This window comes from Notechis scutatus, chromosome 1, assembly GCF_049901735.1.
Source record: "Notechis scutatus isolate UNSWTSFEM ecotype Mainland chromosome 1, rNotScu1.2, whole genome shotgun sequence".
Lineage (NCBI taxonomy): Eukaryota > Metazoa > Chordata > Lepidosauria > Squamata > Elapidae > Notechis > Notechis scutatus.
The window spans coordinates 241,654,799-241,673,761 of record NC_142009.1 but is presented as its reverse complement, the minus strand read 5'-3'; the positions used below and the strand labels follow the sequence as shown (position 1 = coordinate 241,673,761).

Here is an 18,963-nt window from a genome sequence, read left to right as displayed (position 1 = left end):
TAGCCAACTACTCAGGGGCAGAAGGTCTCACCTTCAACTATAAGCAGGTGGCTGAAGGTCACGATAGCCAAGGCGTACGGGACTCAATCATTACCCGTGCCTAGAGGCATCACAGCGCATTCAACAAGATGTGCGGCAACTTCAGCGGCCTGGGCCACGCAAGCTCCTATAGCAGAAATATGTAGAGTGGCAACATGGGTCTCCCATTGTCTTTCATTAGGCATTACAAAATTGATGTATTTGCTTCTGCTGAGACCTCCTTTGGTAGGAGGGTGTTGCAATGAGTCCACTCGGACAGTGCAGGGGCTCCAACCCAGACGGAGACCCTCCCATAGGACAAGCCAAGCTTTAGTATGTCCCACTCTCTGGATGCTTAGAGCAACTCAATGGAGAAGAGGTGTTGGTACTTACCTGATACGCCCATTCTCAGTGAGCTGCGAGGAGCATCCAGCCCCACCCAATATCTGTCTGGTGGGGTCCTGTTCCGGCCAATGACTAATCTGGATATACGTGTTTTTTTTTAAATGAACAAACAAGCATGACAGTAGAGAGGGCGGGGGTTGCATCACCTCGTCTTTGCCAAAACTGGGGGATGCTAGGGAGGAGCCAGGGAGGAGTAACAGCGTCCTAGTAATTAAGCCTGGCCTATCTGAGCAGAGACTAAGCACCTCCCACTCTCTGGATGCTCGTTGCAGCTCACTGAGAACGGGCATATCAGGTAAGTACTAACGTCCCTTCTGTTTCCTAAACAGAGCCAAGTCCCGTTCATAGTATTCATGCTGAAAATATCACCAACACAACATTGAACTTAAGTTGGAAAAATGATGATAAAAATGCATCCAGTTACACTTACCAAATAGTTGTTGATGGACCTGGTGATTTTGTTATTAAAAGTTCTAATAAATGGAGTGAGCTAATCAGTAACTTGCAACCTGGAACGTCATACAGATTTAAAATATATCCAGAAGTAGATGGTGGTAAGACTAAAGGAAACCCAAATGAAACAGTTGTTCATACCAGTAAGTAAACTTATTTAAGTGAAGTTATTGTAATAATTAATGCTTATGGCTATTAAATGAGCTTCAATCATTATTATATCACTCTTCTTTATCACCATCTAAAACTAAATGTAAACTCTTTTTATGGAGGTAAGAACATAAGTATATAATTAATTTTATTAATTTCAGATGTGCTTGGATTCTTGTTAACATTTTATGCACGACATCAATATATTTTTATTTTATTTACTTCTTCTTGTGCCATATTCGTCATTGGATGTTGGCGATCTTGTTTTTATCAACAGCCGCACGAAAAAGTGCTGTTGAGTTTTGTCCAAACCAGTCCCTTAGATCAGGGCTCTCCAACCTTGGAGAGAATTCTGGGAGTTGAAGTCCGCCAGGCTTAAAGTTGCCAAGGTTGGGGACCACTGCCTTAGATTTTGAAGCCATGATCATCTTCTTCTGCCTGGACCTTGTTTGTCTTCAATCTTTTTTTGGAGGATTAAAAGTAAAAAGTAATTTTTTTTTCACAGAACCCAGTCCAGTTTCTAGGATCCATGCTAACCATCTCAATTCCACATCAATAATTCTGACTTGGAACAATGAAGATATAAATGCTCCTACCTATATTTACAAAATACTTAAGAAAGAATCTGATTTTCATAGTGATATGTTTTCTAATACTGGAAATATAACACTTAGTCATTTGCAACCTGGAACATTATATAGCTTTGAAATAGCTGCACAAATAAATGGGACCAATATTACAGGAGACACACGAAAAATAAGTCTTAATACAAGTAAGTACATTAAACTAACAATGCAATTAGCTTGACTCTTACTTGGATGTTTTTATTTTGTTTAACTTTTCCATATGTTAAATCTAGGTTACAATATTTTGTGTTTTTTGGTTAAACAAGCCCATTCCTTTCTTTCTTAAAACAAAAATACTCCATGTTTGGCATTATATTTATAAACGTCAATGCCACAAAAGTGGATTTATCTTGGAGGAGTATCTTGTGCTTCTTACTGACTTGCCACATCAGGCCTAATCCTATCATAATAAATGTGGAATCTCAGGTATTTGGGTTGAGTGAGCTTAGAATTTTCTGTATGGTTGAGAATATTGTAGCATTAGGGTAGTAGTTATTTGAAAAATTATGTTTCAACTGACAAAAAAGATATGTTCTTTCTCATCTTTCTGTTCAGTGGAAGGAAACTGAAATAAAAATGAAATAAAATCGAGGCAAATACAATTGGAGGGTGGAGGTGGAGAATAAATGGGCAAATTATTATTCCATGTCTCTTTCACAGTTTATTTTACATATGGTTTTTGAAAACCTAAATAGAGTTTTGTATCTGCCAGTCTAATTGACAATTTGGTATATTAGGATTGCATTCCTAATCCAAGATAGTTTGAAAGGAACATTTAATTGTTTTACTTAAACTGAACCCAGCTTTTGAGTCAACACCCAAAGCATTAATATTACAACATAATAAGTTCCTAATTTGTCAAATAAAATTATTAACTAGAGACATACTGTATGTTGTGTGAATTAAAAAGTTGCATTTTACATGTTGATTTTTAACCCCACAGAAAAAAATGCTAAATATTTAATCTTGATTATCATTCAGTATGTAAAAGCCTTTTTCTCTTTAATAGAGCCCAGTCCAGTATATGATATTAAAGCTGAAAATATCACTAATACATCCCTGGATTTAACATGGAAAAATAATGATACAAATTCACCAAGTTACACTTATCGAATACAGATTGATGGACCTGATCATTCTGATAATGAAACTTCTAATACTATCTATGTATCAATTATTTACTTGAAACCTGGAACATTATACAAGTTTAAAATATATGCACAACTCGATAATGAAACTGAAGGAGATCCAAATGGAATAAATGTTTATACAAGTAAGTTTATACTCCTTATCACCCATCCCCTCCCACTTGTGACTGTATGACTGTAACTTTGTCGCTTGTATCCTTACGATTTACATTGACTGTTTCCTAGATTTGATTGCTTATTGTACCCTATGACTATTACTAAGTGTTGTATGTACCTTATGATTGATTCTTGATGAATGTATCTTTTCGTTTATGTACACTGAGAGCATTTGCACCAAGACAAATTCCTTGTGTGTCCAATCACACTTGGCCAATAAAGAATTCTATTCTGTTCTGTTCTGTTCTGTTCTACTCTACTCTACTCTACTCTACTCTATGTACATTAAAATAAGAGGTGTGTAGATTTCATTATTACATAAAACATTTATATAAAATATGCAATTAGGTGTGATTTTATTTGCATGTGTCCTTATAGGTAAGAATTATACATTTCTGATAAAGAGTTGAACAAAAGAGGATACCATGTAACTCTTTCCAGCACACTATACATGGAAAAGTATAAGTACAGGTAGTTATCGACTTAACAAGAGTTCACTTAGTGAAAGTTACAACAGCACTGAAAAAAGTGACTTATGACTGTTTTTCACACTTATTGCTATTGCAGCATCCCCATTGTCACATGATCACCATTCAGACACTTGGCAACTGGTCGTATTTATGACGGTTGCCATGTCCCAGAGTCACGTGATCAGCTTTTGCTCTGACAAACGAAGTCAATGTGGAAACCAAATTCATTTAACAACCATGTTACTAACTTAGCAACTGCAGTGATTCACTTAATAACTGTGGCAAGAAAAGTTGTAAAATGAGACAAAACTCACTTAACAAATGTTTCACTTAGGAATGTAAATTTTGGGCTCCATTGCCAAGGACTACCTATATATTTTGCTACATCTAAGGTATATAATTTGCACATTACCATAGTGGAATTTGGCAATATTTGCATTCCATCATTTTTCTTGTGAAATATTTTGAGATTTGGTTTATTTGTATTGATTTATTAATTTCCTGCAAATTTGCAGGAAAAAAGTTTGATGAAAAATACAAGAATAAAAGGCCTGAAGAAATCAAAAGTTATTTTCTTTGCCCAGAAGATTAGAACAAATATGATTCTCTATTGTTGCCATTCCACACCTAGAAATTAACCTTTTTTTTAAAAAAAAAAAAAGCTCTTGTTGTGACATCACTTGCAAGAGGGCTTCTAAAATGGTCACAGTCTTTGTAGAGATACAGAATAAGCATTAGGGCATTGGGAATATAGAAATTAGTAAATATCTGGCTAATTTTTCAGTACACGTTTTTTGGGAGGCCGAAAAACGGGTCTTCTGTAAATGCTGAAATGGACCTGTTTTTTGGCCTCCCGAGGCTGCAAAGGCTTCCCTCAAACCTCCAGGAGGGCAAAAAAGGGCCTCAAACAGGCTGAAAATCAGCTGGGAGGTGTGCACATGTGCAGTGTAGGTAAGGGAGTGGAACGGCGGTGTTGCGCATGCATGTGGGGGGGGCAGAGTGCATTGCATTGTGGGTGCCGGCACACGTGTGCTTTTGGCATACCACAATAAAAAGGTTCGCCATCACTGCCATATAGCCTGTGTGCATCTATTACATGATATATTTTCATATTCACTAATTTAAATATCTTTTCCTCATTAAACAGAGCCCAGTCCAGTTTATGATATTAAAGCTGAAAACATCACTAATACATCCCTGGATTTAACATGGAAAAATAATGATACAAATGCATCAAATTACATCTACCGAATACATATTGATGGACCTTCTTCTTTTAACGTCCTTTCTAAATTGACATATGTGCCAATTTCTAACTTGGAACCTGGAAGATTTTATAAGTTTAAAATATTTGCACAAATCAATGGCAATGAAACTGAAGGAGACCCAAATGAAACAACAGTTTATACAAGTAAGTATATTAAATTATATTTTTTTTCCTGTGCATTATTTTTAAATGTACAGTATGGAGTTAAATCAAGCAGAAAGTCTAACATGCTGAAACAAATAATATTTTAGTGCAGTATTAACATATTAACAATGCTACTTGACATGTTACTATAATAATTTGGGATTGGAAATTATTTTATTTTTCTCTCATACATATCATCATGTGTAGTGTATTTTTATGTGATGAAAGTACAAATCTACCCATTACCTTAATCTCTGAGAAAACAGTTTTTATCAGTAAACAAATAAAATAAATTAATTCAATTAAGTGATATAAGTATGTTAATATAATGTTCAAAGAGTATTCTTTACATTTGCATTATGTTTTCAAGAAAACAAGATTGAATGAGATTGACTTTGATATTTGTAAAAAAAAATCAACAGCTGGAGCTTAAAAAATATCTAAAGTGGAAATCTGTTTTTCTTTTGTGCTTTCCACACAAAAACCAGTCATATTTCTGACTTTTTTTTAGCACAAACATTAACTTAGTTTGATGGTGATAATACTTCTCCATGACTGAATTCTTTATTGGCCAAGTGTGATTGGACACACAAGGAATAAAAATGTTTATACCTGTCAGGCACAAATACTTGGAACAGGAGTTTAGTTTAAAGTACCTCAACTTTATTCCATGCTATCTATTCACATATTTGATTTTCTGATGATCAAAACAAATAGCTAATTTCAATTATTAGCTATTATTTATTTTCTTTTCAACATATTCATTTCCAGCATTTAATTATGCCTTTTAGGTTCCAAAAGTCCAATAGTTATCCAAATTGATTTCCAAGCCTTTTTTGTGTTCAAGTATTTTCCTTTAAATTTTCGCCTTCAAATTAATCTATTAGAATAATTCAAGCCAATTTTATAAAATCCAATTCCTTCTCACTTTCTCTGGTCGCTGCTTCCCCACACTTTCCTCCAAATAGTCTTTTATTTTTTAATACCAGGTACCTTAGAGTCCATGTATTTTGCCTGGTTCACACTCCGCTTGCTTCTTCTCTGCTCCACACACAGTCTTAGTTTCCAGGACTGCTCTTCGTCTGCGTGGTGGCCATTTTAGACCACTGCTACAGCTTGCCTTTGGAAGGGGTTTTTCCTGTCAGGGAGGGGAGTTGCGGCTCCCTTCAACCCCCCAGGTGATTCCCCTTTTCTTCACCACCCCTTCAGGGTGGTTCTGGTCTCAATCAGGACCCTCCAGCAAGTTGGCTCAAGCGAAACCGCGCACGATCGTGGATTCCGCTCTGATGACGAGCAAACTGGAGGTCTCGATATTTATTCAACATTTGTGCATCTAAGGCCTTTTTTTTCTTTTAAACAGGACCCAGTCCAGTGTATGATATTGAATTTGCAAATGTCACCACCACAACTCTGGAGATAAAGTGGAAAGATAATGATACAAATGCATCTAATTATACTTATCAAATATACATTAGTGGAACTAATTATTTTGAGAATAAAACTTCTAACACTCCGTATATGCATGTTGATGGCTTGGAACCAGGAACATTATATGTGTTTGAAATATATGCAGAAATTGATGGCAATAAGGGAGATCCAAAGGATGCAAGTGTTTATACAAGTAAGTGTATTTAAATGATGTGACTGTACAGGAAGTCCTCAACTTACAACAGTTCACTTAGTGACCGTTCAAAGTTACAATGGCTTTGAAAAAAGTGACTTATGACCATTTTTCACACTTACGACTGTTGCAGCATCCCCATGGTCATGTGATCAAAATTCAGGCGCTTGGCAGCTGACTCAGATGGTTGCACTGTCTCAGGGTCGTGTGATTACTTTTTTGCGACCTGACAAGCAAAGTCAGTGGGGAAAACAGATTCACTTAACAACCATGTTACTAATGTAAGAACTGCAGTGATTCACTTAACAGCTGTGGCATGAAAAATCATAAAATAGGGCAAAATTCACTTAACAAATTTCTCACTTAGCAACATAAATTTTGGGCTCAATTGTGATCATAAGTTGAGGAATATTTGTACTAATGCACAGAATTCGCAGGTATCCTCAGTTTTAAAAAGTGTACAAAAGTGTATCACATTGTCACATTATGTTCCTATTGAAAGTGGAAAATGTTGGCCCTCTATATATTGGAGCTAAAGGAGCATAAAAACCCAAAGAGATAAATGAATAAGAGATAGTGCATCTAAATTAGAGTATATATTTGGAAAACTGTACAAATGTGACTAGTTGTATTTTTCAAAAGCACTACTACAGGTAGTTGTTAACTTACAACTATAATGGAACACAAAATTTCTGTTGTGAGACATTTGTTAAGTTTTGACCTAATTTATGACCTTTCTTGCCACAGTTGTTAAGTGAATCACTACAGTTGATAAGTTAGTAATCTGGTGGTTAACTGAATCTGTCTTCCCCATTGACTTTGCTTGTTAGAAGGTCACAAAAGGTGATTTTATGACGCTGGGACACTGCAATCATCATAAATAGGAGTCAGCTGCTAAACATCTGAATTTTTATCACATGCCCATGGGGATGCTGCAAAGGTTGTAACTGAAAAACCGGTCATAAGTCACTTTTTTCAGTGCTGTTACAACTTTTAATGGTCACTAAATGAACTGTTGTAAGCCGAGGACTACCCCCATTTGTTTTATACATCTCTTTTCCAGAGATATGCTCTATTTAGAGGAATTAATTATATTTGGCAAGAATTTTTATGCTACAGTCACTTCCTCCCCCACATTTCTATATAGGGCTTATGGCCGTTTCAAATTCTTCCATGAGGTATCTAGCTAGGATTTGAATTTTAGGCCCTATTCAAATAGCAACATTTGCCACAAAACCTCATTTGACCATCTCTGTAGCGTATATGTAGAAAAGAAACACCCAGACACATACAAACATACATTTTACTACGTATATCCTGAAATTTTATTTCAGACAGAGCCAAACGAAAGTATTAATACTAAAAGTTTAGCAAATTTCACTTGTGTTTTAAATCTTCACATGTGGAATATATTGAAATAATATTTTTCATTTATATGTATGTTTCTCTCGTTAACAGATATAGTTGAACTGTGGTTGAGAATCTGAGTTTTGTTACTGTTTTCACAAGTGATTCTGCTTTGTTCACATATTTAGATATATTGTATCATATATCATATATTACTGATCTTACAGTATATGGGAAAATATTCTGATAGTCCCAAAGAAATGTCCTTTTTGATCTTTCTGTTCATTGCCAATAAATCGAGGCATAATTGGCTGGTATGACAGAGAGTATTGTTGTGTATAAAATCCCATGCCTCTTTTTCATGTATCTTTCTCCTGTGTATTCCTATGTATTTTGTTTGAAAACTCACACATTTGTGTCTATATCTTTGTTGCATTCACTGTCCATGATAGTAGCAAAATATTTAATCATTTCAGCATCTAAAATAATGCCTTTTTTTCTTAAACAGAGCCCAGTCCAGTTTATGATATTAAAGCTGAAAACATCACTAATACATCCCTGGATTTAACATGGAAAAATAATGATACAAATGCATCAAATTATACCTACCGAATACATATGGATGGACCTTCTTCTTTTAACGTCCTTTCTAAATTGACATATGTGCCAATTTCTAACTTGGAACCTGGAAGATTATATAAGTTTAAAATATTTGCACAAATCAATGGCAATGAAACTGAAGGAGACCCAAATGAAACAACAGTTTATACAAGTAAGTATATTAAATTATATTTTTTTCCTGTGCATTATTTTTAAATGTACAGTATGGAGTTAAATCAAGCAGAAAGTCTAACATGCTGAAACAAATAATATTTTAGTGCAGTATTAACATATCATTAGCAATGCTACTTGACATGTTACTATAATAATTTGGGATTGGAAATTATTTTATTTTTCTCTCATACATATCATCATGTGTAGTGTATTTTTATGTGATGAAAGTACAAATCTACCCATTACCTTAATCTCTCAGAAAACAGTTTATATCAGTAAACAAATAAATAAAATAAATTAATTCAATTAAGTGATATAAGTATGTTAATATAATGTTCAAAGAGTATTTTTTTACATTTGCACTATGTTTTCAAGAAAACAAGATTGAATGAGATTGACTTTGATATTTGTAAAAAAATTTCAACAGCTGGAGCTTAAAAAATATTTTTTGCTCTAAAGTGGAAATCTGTTTTTCTTTTGTGCTTTCCACACAAAAACCACTCATATTTCTGACTTTTTTCAGCACAAACATTAGCTTAGTTTGATGGTGATAATACTTCTCCATTAAGTATTCTGCTTATAAAAAATGTTTAAACAAAATTCGTACCTGTCAGGCACAAATACTTGGAACAGGAGTTTAGTTCAAAGTACCTCAACTTTATTCCATGCTATCGATACATGTATTTGATCTTCTGATGGCATTAGATAGGAATCAATGGGATTCAAGGAGGATTTAGATCTTTCGTGGGAATGGAGTGACTCTAAAACTAATGATGCGTTTGACAGGATTCAACCTGGTCACCTCCTACATCAGCATCAGAATTTAAGAAAATGGTTATTAGAATTCTTGAGCCAGACCTCTTCTATATATTAGTGCTTTTCATTGTCACAATATGAGTCACCTTACACAGCCTTTATATTTGCAGACACTAAAACATTTACTGCATTGTGAATAATGAACCAGTAATCAGTGTAGTAATCATACAGCTGATAGTTTGACAAATTAAAATAATCTCTTGTTGCTTCCCAGAGTCTATGAGTATGAATCTGGCGAATCTTGCCCAAAATGAAAGAGGCAGGAATTGAAACTACATTTCCCAGAAGGCAATCAATTTTGCCACTGACAAATCTGTTTTTATACAGCCTGCTTTCGTGTGGATACAATTACATTTGAAACTGTTCAGCTCGTACAAATGATACAAAACATGTTTTAAATACTTAATTTACTTTAGCTCTTCCCAGCTCCCAAAATCTCATGATTTGTTTCAGGCATTATTTTCAGTGTTATTACATGAGAATGCTGACATTTTGAAAGAATCTTGATCTACATTTTTAAAAAATTAATTTAAGAGTGGGTCTGATTGCCATCTCTGGTGGGGGGGGCGGTGAGTTAGCCATCTTGTGTTCTAGACTACTACTTTAATAAGCCATTCCTTTTACCTGGAAGAAAAAGTGGACTTGATATTAGTACAGAATAAAAATTTGAATTGGTTGTGATTAAGGTGAGAATGAAGGTTCATTCTCTGAGCTTCTGGGTTGGTTTCCAATGTTTTGTTACCAGGCTAAGTAGCTTCTTCAGTGGAATTTAGGGGATGTCAGTGTCGGTTTTCTTCTGTTTACAAAGGCTTCAGGTGTGGGTGTTTCAAGTGAGGGTCTTGTGATGGGTCAGGTGTGAGTCACCAGGAAGAGTCTTGTGATGGGTTTTGTGATGAGGTTACATCAGGTCAGGGTCATTGGGAGGTAAACTGGTGGGGGGTTGCATGGGTTGTTTGAGGGTGGGTGCTGTCTCGTATTGGCTATGCATTTTGGATTCTGACAGGTTCATAGCCTGGTTGTAGGTCAATGTGTCCATTGATGGACTTGCTTGTTGAGTGCCAGGCTTCGATGAACTCACAAATGTGGTAGGAGGTAGCGTGGCTGATGATTTTTGTATTCTGTAAATGAATTGGTGCTGTTTGGTGTTGGTGTGAGTAAGGATTTTGAATCATGGCGTTTGACTGTTAGCCGGTGTTCGTGGATCCTGGTGTGATATGATGTTTGTCCCATGTAGAATTGGTTGCAATGGTTACAGTTGATTTTGTAAATTACATTGTTTCCTTTATCCTCCTGTATTTTGATTAAGGTATATTGTTTTAATGAATAATAAGCTAGATGAAGATAATGATTATGACAACAGTGGCATCGGTGCCCTGGGAGCATGTAAGTTTATGTATGTATTCAAATACTTTTTTTCCTTTACAGAACCTAGCTCAGTCTTCAACATCATAGTTGAAGATGTCAGTACAACCATGGTCAACATATCATGGGAAAGTCCTGATGCAGCTCGTTCTACATACTCTTATAGGATACTGATCAATGGATCATCTGATACAATATCCCCAACTACTAGCAGTGCAATTTCAGACCTAAATCCTGGTACTAATTATCAATTCAGCATATATTCCATAGCAGCAGATAACAAGACTGAAGGGACACCCAAGAACAAAAATCATTGTACAGGTAACTCTCTGGAGATGTACATACTAAAGATGTGCAGATTGCTCTGTGCACAGAATAAACATTTTCATATGATTTGTACACGAATGGAAATCTTTGTGCTGGATATATCTGAAAACTGGGTTGATTTTATTTATTTTATTCAGTGTAACAAAAGCCACTCTAGATGGGGAACAGATTAAGAATTTTGGTCCAGAATTTAAATAAAAAATAACAATACACAACAAAGTGTAAAAAGGGTGGCAAGAAGCATAGTAATAACCCATAGCTTCACCTAACTTCCTAATCTGTTTTGAAATACCAACTGTGTGGAGAACAATCTAATTTTAGGGAGAATAGTATTCTGAGGGCAAGTGCAATAGAAAAAAAGGATGGTTTACTTTGAACATAATCCAAAAAGAATGTATTCTGGAGTGGACAAAAATAGTATTCAGATATGTTGTTCTGTTTCAACTAGATGCTACTTTAAGCCTAGCAATTGGATGTAAAGCCCTATTACTTCTTGATTTCCCCATCTGGGCTAGTACAACAACTAAATATTAGGAAGATAATTTTAAGAGATATTGGTCAGTGCCACCAAGTCCCACAATTCCTCTTATTTGATTCCTTGATAACACATAAAATATTTACTCTAGAGATGCACTTTTGTGAGATGTCCACTTTGCAGACGAGCTTTTCCTGGGGGTTGAATACAAAAAAAGACATTATGTTCTGTCAGCTCTTGTACCACTAGGAGTCTCTGTCATTTCCATTATACATGGAGGGGCCCTTATTGGCTCCAGTTACTGGCTAGCTAAAACATTAAATTTGTGTATTGATATAGCAAACAACGTGGTTACCAAATTATTCTATTTTCCTGGGATGATGATATATCTATATTATCTCTCACAAAACAGTCTGTTGTCCTATACCATGCTAAACTACTACCAAAATAAAATCTAAACAAGGATAAAACCAACAAAGCCTACCATATTGTATATCTGACTATGACCTGATTGAATGTGTTGAGTGAACCCAGCCAATATCTACCCAGGATTTTCTTGAAATCAGAAAACTCAGGATAAATAGAAGTCTAAAGATTATGAGATAATAATAGAAGATTGGAAAACAGATTACAGCAAATAGGAGCTTGGTTTTTTTCCAATGAACCGATCCTTATACTGCATAAATGTAATTCTGAATCTTTTCAAGGTCATAGGGAATGTTTCCTCAAATGTTTTTAAATCTGTGACAATGAGAATGTTGCTAGTAGTGGAAAACTGTTCAGTCTCCTCAGAAATAAATGCCGGTGAATCAAATAAAGCTTATTCCATAGAACTTGTTAATAGAATAGCCTAAATTAATTCACTGGATAGATAAAATTTATTTTAGTTGAGTAGTGCGGTGGCCTATAGGTGGAGCTCTCGCCTCACAATCAGGAGGCTGTGAGTTCGATCCTAGGTGGAGGTAGATATTTCTCTGGGCATGAGGAGAATATATCTGCTGAACAAAACTCCACATTGGTGACAGGAAAGGCATCTGGCCAGTAAAACTCAGCTCCTTTCAGTTGGTCAGACTCCACCCAGCAACGAATTATGGGGTCATTAAAAGGAGATGATGATGAAGTTTATTTTAGTTCAATATTTTTTTCCTTGTACAATAATAACCCATATTTATGTTGATATGTTTTTTTCTCTTAATACCCCAGTTGCATTTCTGGGATGAATAACTGAAAAAGAAATAGATAACTAAGAAGTTGTTTTTCTTTGCTCCATGCTGCTGCACTTTTTATTCAAATTTGTCAACTTATTTAAATAGCAAATGGACAACCGTAGATGTTCTCTTTAATTGTAGATCCAGCATCAGTGGATAGATTTGATTGCAATCTGGTAGAAAAACAGCCACAATTAAGTCTAGACTGGAGTATTCCAAATGGAAGTTATGAAGGCTTCAGAATTGAGATCCTAAACAATCAGAACAAGATTTTGGAGAAAAAAAATCAAACCATTGTGACAGACCTGGATTACTTTACCACTTACACCATTACAATTGTCACCCTTTCATGTAAGAAAACAAGTATTCCTCAGGAAAAAAAATGCCGCACAAGTATCACAGGTAAGCATAAAGCTACCTTGTAATTGACTTATTTAATGAATAAAAATGACACAGCTGTTGGATGCTTATATGTATTTTTACATGAGAAATGTACTTATATGAAAACCTCTGTGATTCTTCCCTTTTTCTCCCTGGTACCCCTCAAAATCTTTATAAATTTCTTAATAAATTATTGGAGCAGATCTGTCAGAGAACATATCTTAAATAAAATGGCACTTTTGCTCCTTTTTATATATTGGTTGTATGTGTATTTTTAGATATACAGAGGGGAGTCATTTTCTTATTAATAAGTGATATATATGTGGCCACTTAGTGTTGACACCAACTTGATGGCACATAATCAGTCTGATTATGGCAATATATTTATATCTCCATATCCTGAGGTGAATTATCTAATTGGAATATACATATGTGTGTATTACAAAGTTACTAGTTCATATGAGGAGATGCTAGTCCATACAGGAACATGGAGGCAGTTGTGAGCAATTTTCAAAACATCCCCTTAAATCCCATTCTGCAGTTCAGCTTGGAACAAAAGGGGGAGGGGCGTGGTGTCCCATGTGATTAGGATGCTGAATCAAAAGACTGTTGATAGGTCGACAGATCAGCAGTTCAAAACTGAGAGCAAGCCGTGTGACAGAATGAGCTCCCGTCCTTGCCCACAACTCCTTGTCTATCTAGCAGTTTGAAAGCATGCAAATAAAAGTAGAATAGTAGATGAAAAACAAATGGGAAAATAACTGGGACATGAAAGGAGCCCTCCTCAGGTGTCCCCTGGGCAACAGTGATGCCACCAGCTAATCCTTTCAACCTGGAAGTGCCTTGGTTGGTGCTTTGAACACAAATCTAGTAGCAGTACTTAGAGCATGGGGTCATAATTTTGCATGATGTGCTGAGGGCTGTTGCTTTATGAATGAATCTCTGGGCAGTGGTGGTTTGGCACAGTGGTTTTTTTTTTCTTATCATACCTTCCATATCCTGATATGATTACTTTTTCTTCTCCAGATCCCCCACCTTTGATCATATCCCCTGTTGTCAAGGCAACCAGCCACAACTCTTTCAGTGTTCAGTTCAACAGTTTTAATTCAAGTCATGGACCTATAACAGCATATGCAGTAATTATTACCACCTCAGAAGGTAAAGTACGATATCCCTAGGATAATTATTTTTAATATTTTTTTTCTATTCATCTAAAAATGTTTTATCTTTGTGTCGTGAATATTTACTATACACATGAGGGCTCTTTTATTTAAAAAAAAAATGAAGCCAAAGTCAGTCAAAGCTAAATGAGTAAAACTGCTGCCCAAACTGCTGCCTACATCATCGATCATCTGCGATCGTCAAATTCCAAATCGGAGGTCCTGATCTCAGAACGGAGCCCTGCTAATTCACTCAGTAGCCTAATTTCTAAGATCGCTGACCAAAGACAAGGGGATCTGTGAGAAGACAGACCTAATCCCTAAGATCGCTAGCTGAAGATCTGAAGTAACGAGTGAAGATTAACCTTCTGCCAAAAAACTTTCATAGTTACCTTCAGCCTAATATATGCCTGAAGACAAGAAGATCCGTGTGAAGACAGATCTGGTTCCCAAAAATCACTAACTGAAGATCTGAAGAAATGAGTAAAGAGTAACCTTCTGCCAAAAGACTTTCATCTATACTTCTAACCTAATATATGCCCTCTTCCTATACCCCCCAGGACCATCCAAACTAAATCTTCTCCACTTCCTCCCATTATTCTCTTCCTGCCCTAATTTTTCCCAATATAACTCTGTTTAATTGATTAACTGATCTTACTAAATGATTAATTAATTTTTACAATTATTTATCATTAGTGAGTAATATATTATTATAGATTATCATAGACTAGTGGTTACTGATTAGTTTGGTTAACTATTTTGAATAATAGTATGATTAGTATGTTTAGTGCAAATTAATGATTAGGACAATTGACTAGTGTGTTTTTTGATTAGTGTAATTAATTATTAGGGTGATTATTGATTAGTGTAATTAATTGACTAATGTGAATAGTATAATAGACTGTTTGGCACAGTATTACTTTATTGATTACCACAATACCTTGTTTGATTGAACAACCTAATCAACAAACCATCTCAACAAACCCACCATGCCAGTTCGAAACATCTTCAGAGAAAATCAGACATGATATTTTTCTGATTAAAATCGGAATTCCGATTTTTTGGGGAATCGCCCGGGCGGTGCGAGCGGAGCCTGGGCGGGGCGGGCGGTGCGAGCGGCGGGCGGGCGGGCGGCGGGTGGGGCGGGCGGGTGAGCGGTGGGTGTCGCGGGTGAGGGGCGGGCGGTGCGAGGGGCGGGTGGGCGGGCGTGCGGCGGGCGGTGAGAGGGGCGGGCGGTGCGAGGCGGGCGGTGCAGCGGCGGCGCGGCGCGGCGGGCGGTGCGAGCGGCGGGCGGTGCGGCGGCAGGGGCGGGGCGCGGCGGTGCGAGCGGCGGGCGGGCGGGCGGCCGATTTCTTGGTGCGCGGTGGGGGTCTCTTTTGGCGGCCCGATTTTTTTCAGAGGGGAATATCATGCCTGGAAAATCAAGCATCAACCATCTCCCCTGAAGAAATACTTGATATTTCCCGTGTTGGTTCTGAGCTTAAAAACAAAGACGGCTTGATGATTCCATGCCTCTGCAGGGTTGTTTGCAAAAACGAAGCAAGCAAATGCAAATTCATTTTCTCAATAAATTCACTCGCAAAGAACAACAACCATAAGAACCTTCGTTCTCGCCCTGATCTAACCTTACAGCAATGTGTACGATCCCAAGAGCTACGTTCTGAGCTCAAAAGATTACATGAATTAGGTAATACAAATCTATACATTGATAACCGTGCTAACTGTATCAAAAGCAAGAGCCTCAACCCACGTCACAATATCCATCACCCAAACATCCAACGTTAGGGATGCACGCTCCTTACTTCCTCCAGACCCACTACTTCATATCTTAAATTCAAACTACTTAATGCAAGAAGCCTCACAAATAAAATGCATGAATTCCTCATCCTTCTAAGCTCAACCACATTTGACATTATATTTGTCTGTGAGACATGGTTAAATGCATCTTTCCCAGACTCCATTACCACTACAAGAGAATATCAAGTTTTTCGAGCAGATCACGAAATCCATAAAGGTGGTGGAGTTGCTATATTCTATAAAAAGTCTCTAAATCTAAAAAAGATCCAAATTATACAAGAGCTTGCTGTTCCCGAGACCATCATCTGTGAACTGTCCTTAAACATCTCAATTCACTTCTTACTTTGCTATTGTGCCTGACTATGATATAATTCATGCAAACAAACTAACTTCACTACTGACATGGGCTGCCTCCTGCCCACACCCTCTCATTTTTCTTGGTGACCTCAATTTACCTCTTATAAATTGGACACTAAATTAATGTACATCTGAACCCATTCATACAACCCTGTACAATGCCGTTACCACACTAGGACTGGAACAACTAGTAACCAACAACACTAGACTTAACTGCTTCAATCTCATCTTCTGCAACAGTTTGGATTCAATTTATGGAATACAAATTAATGAATCCTTTTCCAACAGTGTCCATAGCATGATTGACTTTTGTCTCAACATATGTCCTCACAAAAATCACCATAATGACAGGATCCCCAATTATAACTTCAAAAAAAGCAACTATGATCTTATAGACAACGATCTCTCATCTCTTGATTGGCAAATTCTATTCACTGGATGCAATACTGTTGAAGACCACTACATCATATTTATACTTGAAGTCAAAAGAGTCATCAAATTATATGTACCAATAACAACTCCCAAAACCAGAAAAAACAAATTACCCATAACAATAAGGAAGCTCCAATCCAAAAAGAAATCCCTTTGGCAGAAAAACAAATCTGGTCACGTTGTCAACTTTAAAAGCCGATACAAAAATTTATGCCATCAGATAAAGACTGAATGTACCAATTATCACACTAAACAAGAGGAAAACCTTCTACGCACATGCACTTTCTACAATTTTGTAAACAACAAACTAAAAGACTCAAGGTCCATCCCACCCCTAAAAGAACCAAATGGTAAAGACTGCAACGATGACACCATTAAAGCCAACAACTTTAACACATTCTTTGGCTCAGTATTTGTAAACAGCAATGGATCATGACCAGTATTTCCTAGTTGAACCACAGACAACTACAATGATCTAATACATATCAATTTTACAGAAGACAATGTTGAAAAAGCACTACGCAATCTAAAACCATCTTTATCTATTGGACCGGACGGAGTTTGTGCCTACTTCTTAAAAAAGCTATCCACTGCCATAGCTGAACCTCTAAGCATAATCTTTGAAAAACTTTCAGGACCAGCTCCTTGCCAAATCTATGGTCACTAGCCACAATAATTCCCATCTTCAAAAAGGGAAACCCCAGCCTAGTTGAAAATTACAGACCAATCTCTTTATGCTGTGTCACCTGTAAAGTCATGGAATCAATTATTAACCAATCCATTATCGTCCACTTAGAGACAAAGAACCTACTCTCTAACAAACAGTTTGGTTTCAGAAGGAACCTGTAACTCTTGCACTGTAAAAACATATGGACTACACAACTTGATCAGGGCAAAGCAATTGACGCAATTTACATAGACTTCTGTAAAGCCTTTGATTCAGTGGTACATGACAAACTACTCCTAAAACTAAGGTCTTATGGTATCTCTGGATACCTGCATAGCTGGATAGAAGCATTCCTGTCAAATAGGCAACAAATGGTCAAAATTGGGAGCGGCCTATCAAATCCTGTACCTGTCAACAGTGGTGTCCCCCAAGGCAGTGTTCTAGGACCAACTCTCTTCATACTCTACATACATGACCTCTGTGATCATATTAAGAGCAACTGTGTTCTTTTCGCTGATGATGTAAAGCTATTCAACACCACTGACAATGCTGCTACCCTTCAAAAAGACCTCGACTATGTGTCAGAATGGTCAAACAAATGGCAACTTCAAATCTCAACAAATAAATGCTCTATCTTACATATTGGCAAAAAAAACCAAAAAATAAAATACAAGCTGAATAGTCAAGACCTTGTTGATGACAAAAACTTTGTCAAGGACCTTGGAGTACTCATCTCAAATGATCTAAGTGCTAGAGCCCACTGTAACTACATAGCCAAAAAGGCATTAAGTGTTGTTAACCTAATCCTGCGTAGCCTTTTCTCTGGTAATATGACTCTACTAACTAGAGCATATAAAACATTTGCTAGACCAATACTTGAATACAGCTCATCAGTCTGGAACCCACATTACATATCTGATATTAATACAATTGAGAAAGTCCAGAAATATTTTACAAGAAGAATCCTCCACTCCTCTACTCGTAGCAGAATACCTTATGCCACCAGACTTGAAATTTTAGACCTAGACAACCTAGAACTAAGCCGCCTTCGGTTCAATCTAAATATAGTATATAAAATTATATATTGCAATGTCCTACCTATCAATGAATACTTCAGCTTCAACCAAAACAATACAAGAGCACAAAATAGATACAAACTAAAGATAAACCATACCAAACTTGATTGCAGGAAGTATGACTTCAGCAACAGTCAATGTCTGGAATACTCTACCTGACTCTGTGGTTTCTTCCCCAAACCCCAAAATCTTCAACATGTCTACTATTGACCTCACCCCTTTCCTAAGAGGTCTGTAGGGGGCGTGCATAAGTGCACCAAAACGTTCCTACCATCCCTGTCCTATTGTTTCTTTTTTTTTTATTCGTATCCATTTCATGTATTTAT

General features: G+C 36.7%; 1 protein-coding gene across 1 annotated transcript in view; it reads left to right on the top strand.

Moving 5' to 3' along the window:
- PTPRJ (protein tyrosine phosphatase receptor type J) overlaps nt 1-18,963 on the top strand; it is a 100,642-nt gene that overhangs the window by 68,057 nt on the left and 13,622 nt on the right. Inside the window, exons 4-12 of the mRNA XM_026668301.2 lie at nt 753-1,019; nt 1,532-1,798; nt 2,662-2,925; nt 4,574-4,837; nt 6,198-6,458; nt 8,314-8,577; nt 10,821-11,078; nt 12,909-13,169; nt 14,175-14,306. Of these exons, the coding sequence (XP_026524086.1) occupies nt 753-1,019; nt 1,532-1,798; nt 2,662-2,925; nt 4,574-4,837; nt 6,198-6,458; nt 8,314-8,577; nt 10,821-11,078; nt 12,909-13,169; nt 14,175-14,306 (2,238 nt within the window). The remainder of the gene's footprint in view (nt 1-752; nt 1,020-1,531; nt 1,799-2,661; nt 2,926-4,573; nt 4,838-6,197; nt 6,459-8,313; nt 8,578-10,820; nt 11,079-12,908; nt 13,170-14,174; nt 14,307-18,963) is intronic.